Raw genomic sequence first — 7412 nt, 5'->3', positions numbered from 1 at the left:
AATTATCAAAGAAGGAGGGAGAATATCTTTTGTGTGTGTTTGAAAGGAAAAGGAAAAAAGTTAAAAAAAAAAAGTGAAAAAGGCTCTCTATTCATAATGATTACTTAGAACAAATGATTGTCCAGAGCTTACAGCGTCCAATCCAGTAGCCACAAGCCACATACGGCTTTTAGGCATTTGAAATATCAGTTCAATTTTGTCATAGGTGTAAAATGCACACAGATTTCAAGTGACAAAAATAATCTAAACTATCTTATTAATAGTTTTATATATTGATATATGTGGAAATGATAATCATTTGGATATATTGGACTAAACACGATATATTTTAAAAATTATTTTTTACCTGGTTTTCCTTTTGTGATGGGGCTACTAGAAAAGTTAAACTCACACATTCTATTTCTACTGGGCAGCTCTGAAGTAATTTGAAGCTTGTGGTAGACATTTTACTAGACAACCCTGATGAAAGACTTCCTCACCACATTGATCTTTTAACCACATTCTTTCCTTGCTTTCTGGCCATTTGCAAGAAAAAGTTGTAAAGGCACCCCCCTTTGTAAAGGTTTGAGAGCACCCAGAATTTCCTTTTTTCACTGTTCCCAACCACAAATAATCGATGTGCTCTGTGGACGAGGTTCAACATTTTACCAGGGCAAAGCGGGGATGTGCCCCCAAAATTTCCAGTCCCTGAATGGTACGAAGTAAAAGTGCTTTCAAAGGATCCCACAAGAATGGCACAGGTGGACATAATGGGTCTGTCTCATCGTCAAAGAACCCAAGGAGTTGAAAGGAAACTCTAACTACAACCCCGAAATGCCACAAAACCATAGTTATTAATACAAACTAGCATCCCTGCCTATCTGTCACCATCTCATCTTAAAAAACTTGTGAACAATACGTAATCCTGTTGTAGGTATAAATACCTACAGTAGAAGGAGATGCAGTACATTCTTCTGAGCATCCACATATCTGCTACCAGAAAAGAAAGATCAGCCAAGTCCTCTGGAACTGATCCACTCAATACAGGAGCTACTTATTTCAGCTACTTCGGCCTACCTTTTCCCGAAACGATGAATTACACAGGCTATCTCTTAGCATTTCAGCTTTGCCTCATTTTGGGGTCTTCTAGCTGCTACTGCCAGGCCACTTTTTTGAGAGAAATACAGACCCTAAAGGAATATTTTGTAAGTATGACCTTTTAATAACACTCACTTGTGGTTGAAAATGACTGAATGTTGCCTTACGGTTCTGTCTGTGATAGGGTGTTATCTCTGATCCACAGTCATCTTGAGAAGAGTTGGTGTTATTTTATTAATTGTTGACTGGATGAGCTTTTTGACTAAATGTTCTAGATATTGTTTTAACTCTCTGCTCAATTTGCTTTAGAGACTTAGAGGGGCTTCTTCCTTTTTTCAAAGGATGGGCATAAAGATATAAACCATAATGATGCTGTTGATCATTTTTGGGTGAGAACCACTCATCAATTTTGAGAAATCAAATTATATATACATATTGTCATAAGTGATTGGCTATTAATTTTTGATTTTTCAAACCACTGCGGAGGTGACAGAAAAATGTTGAGATTAGTAGTAAAAATGGTAATAGGAAACAATCTATTAAAGTAAACGAAGACTAGGCCCTAAAGTCATGGCTTAAAAAACAATTACAGCTGCATTGCTCCTGAAAGTGGTTTCAAAATTCTACAGCCTCATCTACATTATCTGTGAATTACTTCTGAACTCAGTCACTTGCTGTGATTTTGTAGGAGTTATGATTCTAGCTTATAGTTTTTGAGAAATTTGTTTGGTTTTACAATTGTGTTTTAAATTGTTGTTTATGGCTAATGGAAATAGCTTTTTAAAATTTAAATATTTTCTTCTTTGTCCCAAATTTAGTTATTATAATAGTATGTATATATATACTATTATTATAATGTTCAAAACATTCACAAGCTATTTTATTTTTGAAGAGTAAATTCAAATCACTTTTTTGGTACTGTTGAGTTTTTTGAGGGAACTTTATTGCAAGGCCAACATGATAATACTGTATAAGAGAGTGCCACTGGATGTTACAGAGACCTATTCTATAGGGAGGCAGTGTTTAATGGTGGGATGGCTTAGCTGAGTTTTTACCAGGCTTGCAAAAACTTTCTTTACATTACTTTAGTTATTTGGGACGCTTGAAATATCATCAGCTTTATTGAATTCATTGGTGATATTACAGATTTAAGGGTTCTATTAGAAAATAAGAAAGCTTAAAGAACATGGTAGCCTTTGCTATATCTAACATAACAGCTTTGGATATACTAGTTTTTAAGACTGACCTGAACAGTTGAAAAGAAAATCAGCGAATATTGTCAGCAAATGTACTTGTAGTATATTTGTAGGGCAATTTAAGGATAGAGCATAGACTAACTTTTTCTCATTTCATGTAGAATGCAAGTGATTCAGATGTAGCTGATGGTGGACCTCTATTTTTGGATATTTTGAAGAATTGGAAAGAGGTAAATTGAACATCTCTATTTGGCTGATTTTCATCTTGATTATTTTTTGATGGATAAATTTACAACATCTTCACATTGTGCTTTTTTTCTCCCAAGGAAAGTGACAAAAAAATAATTCAGAGCCAAATGGTCTCCTTTTACTTCAAAATCTTTGAAAACTTAAAAGACAACCAGGTCATCAAAAAGAGCATGGATGTCATAAAAGAAGACTTAATTGTCAAATTCTTCAATAGCAGTTCCAGCAAGCTGAATGACTTCCTGAAGCTGATTCAAATTCCGGTGAGGTGATTTTCATTCTGCTTTGATTTCATTGCAGAGGCTCCTGTAAAGTATCTCATTCCCAGAAAGTAAAATTAGGGATTAGGTAGAGTTGTCAAAGCAATAAAATGAATCTGTGACTGAAATTCCTCTTTACTAATTCCAACTGTGCTTTAGGTGACTTTGCAAAGTCAGTGTGGGAATCATATAAGTTTTTAATTTGAAAAAATGTGGGCACAATGACTATTGTATAAAGATAGATGAATAGACAAATCCAATGAGGAGTGTGTAAAGAAATAGAAGGGACTATTAAGAAGCCATTTTCTCAGTGCCCCTTGTTTACATGATGGAAATTCTCCTGCTTTTGATGGGAGGCAACATGTCTCAGTGGAAAGAGCAGTGGGAGGGGGTGAGAAGATTTGTGTTCTCCCAGCTCTGCCACCACGAGACTGTGTGACTTCAAATGAATCACATGATTGACTGGAGTTCAGTTTCTTCATCTTAAAAGGATCATATCAGACTCATTACACAAATTCAATAGCCTCCTTTGTCCTACAACTTAATGGATCAAAAGGAGAATGACAGGAGAAGAAACCATAAGTACTCTGAGGAGCTACTATGGGGTCATCTCACTATCACGCCCTGGTCAACTTCTCAGGATGTGTTGCTAAATTAGAGGTGAGGGTGTTCGTTGTTTGTTTTTAGAGAAAAGAGATAGGTAGAATTTACACTTTATGAAAAAATTGTTCTACGCACTTTCTGATTCTAGAATATCTCTGCTGGAGACATCCTTAGACTGCCTAGGTTTATCTCATGAAGTTGTCTTGAGTTTTTAAAGTAGGGCCTCTAGAAGCTGAATGATAACTTGGAGTCACATTTTCCAAATTTTTAACTTGGGAACAAAGGCCTCCAGATTCATTTTGGTTTGCTTTGATATAATGGCTTGAATGAGAAGGACAGGGGTTATGACTTGCGCTCTCAGGATTTTACTCTACCTGGCTCTGCCTCTCTCGTGTGACCCTCAGGAAGAGAAATGAAAGCTTGCTCTTCAGTATTTTTCTAGTTTCTGTACCTTAGATGTTGAGAATGCAGCCTGAGAACATTATAAAACCGTTACTACTTTCCATGACATAGTGTTTTTACAATATTCAGCAGGTGTCCTTTGGCCACGGACTAAAGATTGAGAAAGCACTTGTTCCTAACCCTGTGCTGCTGTGGCTTGCTGTTCAGTGCTGAATAAATCTCTTAGTTGCTTGGTGATGCTTTGAGCACTGGATAGTGAAGTTTGTCACATACAAATACACAGCCAATAGGAAGCTTTTTTTCTATCCTGCTGTAACTAGGCCTTGAAGAGTGAAAGAAATCTGTTGGTTCCAACTTTCTGGAAGCACCAGTCCCTCTGCTTCATAATGGGCAGTCCTAGATAAGCTCTCAACAGCTGTCCTCTTTTCCTTAACTGCTAACATTTTGTAGGCATGTTATACCTTTTAGTACTTAGCTGCTGTAGACCAGAATCCCCTTAGTCTTTCTCAGAAATGTAGCAAGGTGGCCACCGTGTTTGTAGCATTGCAAAGAAATGTGGTGGCAGTGCCAAGATGAACGTGAATGGTCATGGGCGTATTGGTTGGAATGAGGAATTGCAAATAGTTCAATTTGCTGGCACAGAAAGCAGAATACAGGCAAATTTGCTGCCATTCCCAATTTTAAATGTTATATAGCAGTAAATTGATTATTGACATATGAATATGATTATTTTCAATCAATTGTGATGATGGTAAGACTGACCTAATTGTGGGAAAAATTAAAAATTATGGTTTTCATTTGTCTTGAGCCTGTTGATTACAAAGTACTTAATCTGTAGGAGCTGTTTTCAAACTTTTGTGGGTATCAGAATTGCCTGGGGAACTTAGTGAAAGCCCAGAGGTCCAGGCCCTCTCCTACTTCATGCCCCTGGGTCTCTGAGTTCTTTATTGGGTCTCTGAGTTCTTTATTATGTCTCCAGGATATGTGGTGTGCCCCACCATATTACAGCATAACTAGCAATTTAATTACAATTTTAACTTTACTGCAAAAACCAACATTATATTTTAAAGAATATGTTGTTGCCAAGAGCGACCTTTTTTTTTTTTTGAAGGAATAGTTCCATTTTCAATGACCATGACATAAACAGCAGAATATCCCAATGATTTTTTATGCCTAAAATGAATTATGCTGTTTTCTTTTGCAACAGGTAAATGACTTGAAGTTCCAGCGCAAAGCGATAAATGAACTCTTCATAGTGATGAATGATCTGTCACCCAAATCTACGCTGAGGAAGCGGAAAAGGAGTCAGAGTGTGTTTCGAGGCCGGAGAGCATCCAAATAATAGTCATCCTCCCTGCAATATTTGAATTTTAAATCTGAATCTATTTATTAATATTTAATTTATATCTATATAAATTAAATTTATAATCTATAAATTAATATTTAATTTACATTATTTATATGGATAATATGTTTTAGACACATCTACCAAAGAAGTATTTATATTGACAATTTTTATGTAATGCAATTAATATCTATTAATATATATATTATTTATAATTCTTGTATCTTGTAACTATTTCACTTGATCATTATATTCTGACCAACCAGGCAAGACTGTGTGGTCATAAAGCTTTATCTCAGGGACCAACTAGGCAGCAGACCTGAGCAAGACCCTGAGGGCTGAGCATTTATTTCACTTGATACAAGTAACACTTATAAATGGAATGATGTCATCAGTCACTGCCTATTTGGGAACATGTCTGCCTTCTGAGCCACTGCTTTAATGGTATGTCAGACAGAACTTGAATGTGTCAGGTGCTATAACTTGTCCCCTTACAAAAACATAGCATCTCAGAATATTTCATGCTTGGTTTTTCAGAATATCCTTGACAACTGTGATTGCACCCAAATGGAAAGTAACCCATTTGTTTAGCTTATTGAGACCTTATATATATGAATAAACTATATTTTACAACTATTTATGCTGTCAGACTTTTTTTTTAAAGTGAGAATGGGGTGAATGAACTACATGCTGATGGATCAGTAGGAGAAAATTCATTTCTATGTGTGGACATCTTCTAATTGAATTAAGTCCCATTGAATTCAGCGTTTCTCTCCATTGGCAATTTATTGTCTCTCACTGCCCAAGTTGCAGTTGTTTAAGTTCTCTTTCCAAGATATAGATTTAATTATGTCACAATTTACTTCAGATCTTCTGCTATGAAAAGTAGTCCAAACTGCTTAGCTTGACCCGCAAAGATTTATTTCTAACCCCTCCTCGATTCTCCACTCCATCCCTCATCCTCGTCCCTTTCCCCTCCCATCTCCTCCCGTGCTGCAGCCCTGCATCCCCATTCCAGCCCACCTTGGAGAAACATCCCTGGGTGTAGGACAGTGAAGGTAATAATAGGGAGAGAGGCCTATTTTGGAATCTGAGCTTTGCCATTGTAAACAGTATGGCTTTTAATTGATTATTTGTATCTTCCAAGGTTCAGGTTTTTTTAAATCTAAAAATGAGGAATAATTGTGCTTTCCTCACAATGTTCTGGTGGGAGTTCATTGTTTCACTTAAGAAATGTCTATTGGAGCACATAGTATATGCCTGGAGCTGTTCCAGGTACTTGAGATACCTTAATGAACAAAACACACAAGGATCCTCTTCTGTGGGGAGTTAAGCAAGGGGGAGATAGACAATAAACAATAAGCTTACATAATATATAAGTAAATTGCATGACAGTTTAGAAGGTGATAGGTACTACAAAAAAATGGAAAAGTATAGCAGCATGGGAGAGCTGGGAGTATCTAAGAGGGATGGTGTGGTGGGTTGTAGTTTTAAGTAGGGTGGCCAGAGAAGGCCTTACTGAAGAGGTGACGTTTGAGGAAGCACTTGAAAGAAGTAAAGGAGATAGTTCATTTGTTTCTAGGTAGGGGAACTTCTTAGTAAAGATGTTTTAACAGGGAGATTTGCCTGGAATAATAAAAGAGGAGTCTAGAGACCAGTGTGGTGGAGCAAAATAGTTTTTTTTAACTTTTTTTTATTGTATAATATAACATATGTACAAAACAAAGAAAGAAACTAACAATAATCTTCAAAGCACATTTCAACAAATAGTTTCAGATCAATCTGGAGTTGAGAAAGGTGTGGACTGTTGACATGAATTTGGGATTTGAGGCACACAGAATGATTTTAAGGACCTAACATCAGTTGAGCTCACAAATCTAGTGAGATAGTGAAGAGAAGGAGAGCGAAGGATTGAGTCCTTGGACATGGCATCATTAAGAGGTCAGGGAGACTCTGAAAAGAAATGACCAGTGAGATAATAGGATGACCTGAAAAATGAGATGTCCTGAAAGCCAAACAATGAAAGTGTTTCAAGAATGAACTGATTGAGGGTGGGCCAGGGTGGCTCAGCAGGTAAGAGTGCTTGCCTGCCATGCCCAAGGACCCGGGTTCGATTCCTGGTGCCTGCCTATGTTTAAAAAAAAAAAAAATGAACTGATTGAAATGCAGACAACAGGTATAGTAAAACGAAGACTGAGAGCTGACCATTGGATTTAGCCAAATGAAGGGGCTGGTGACCTTGGACAAGAGCAGTTCTGACAGAGGGAGCAAAAGCCTGGTTGG

General features: G+C 37.0%; 1 protein-coding gene across 1 annotated transcript; it reads left to right on the top strand.

The window, feature by feature from the left end:
* Window positions 1–951: 951 nt before the first annotated feature.
* On the top strand, window positions 952–5754 carry IFNG (interferon gamma). Its single transcript, XM_077168125.1, has 4 exons — window positions 952–1184; window positions 2435–2503; window positions 2600–2782; window positions 4992–5754. The coding sequence occupies exons 1-4, from the start codon at window positions 1071–1073 to the stop codon at window positions 5124–5126; spliced, it is 501 nt and encodes a 166-aa protein (XP_077024240.1). The 5' UTR covers window positions 952–1070; the 3' UTR covers window positions 5127–5754.
* The last annotated feature ends 1658 nt before the right edge of the window (window positions 5755–7412 follow it).

The sequence above is a fragment of the Tamandua tetradactyla genome, chromosome 7 (assembly GCF_023851605.1).
Source record: "Tamandua tetradactyla isolate mTamTet1 chromosome 7, mTamTet1.pri, whole genome shotgun sequence".
In the NCBI taxonomy this organism is placed as follows: domain Eukaryota; kingdom Metazoa; phylum Chordata; class Mammalia; order Pilosa; family Myrmecophagidae; genus Tamandua; species Tamandua tetradactyla.
The sequence above is the reverse complement of the archived record's forward strand: the minus strand, read 5'-3'. Positions and strand labels throughout refer to the sequence as shown.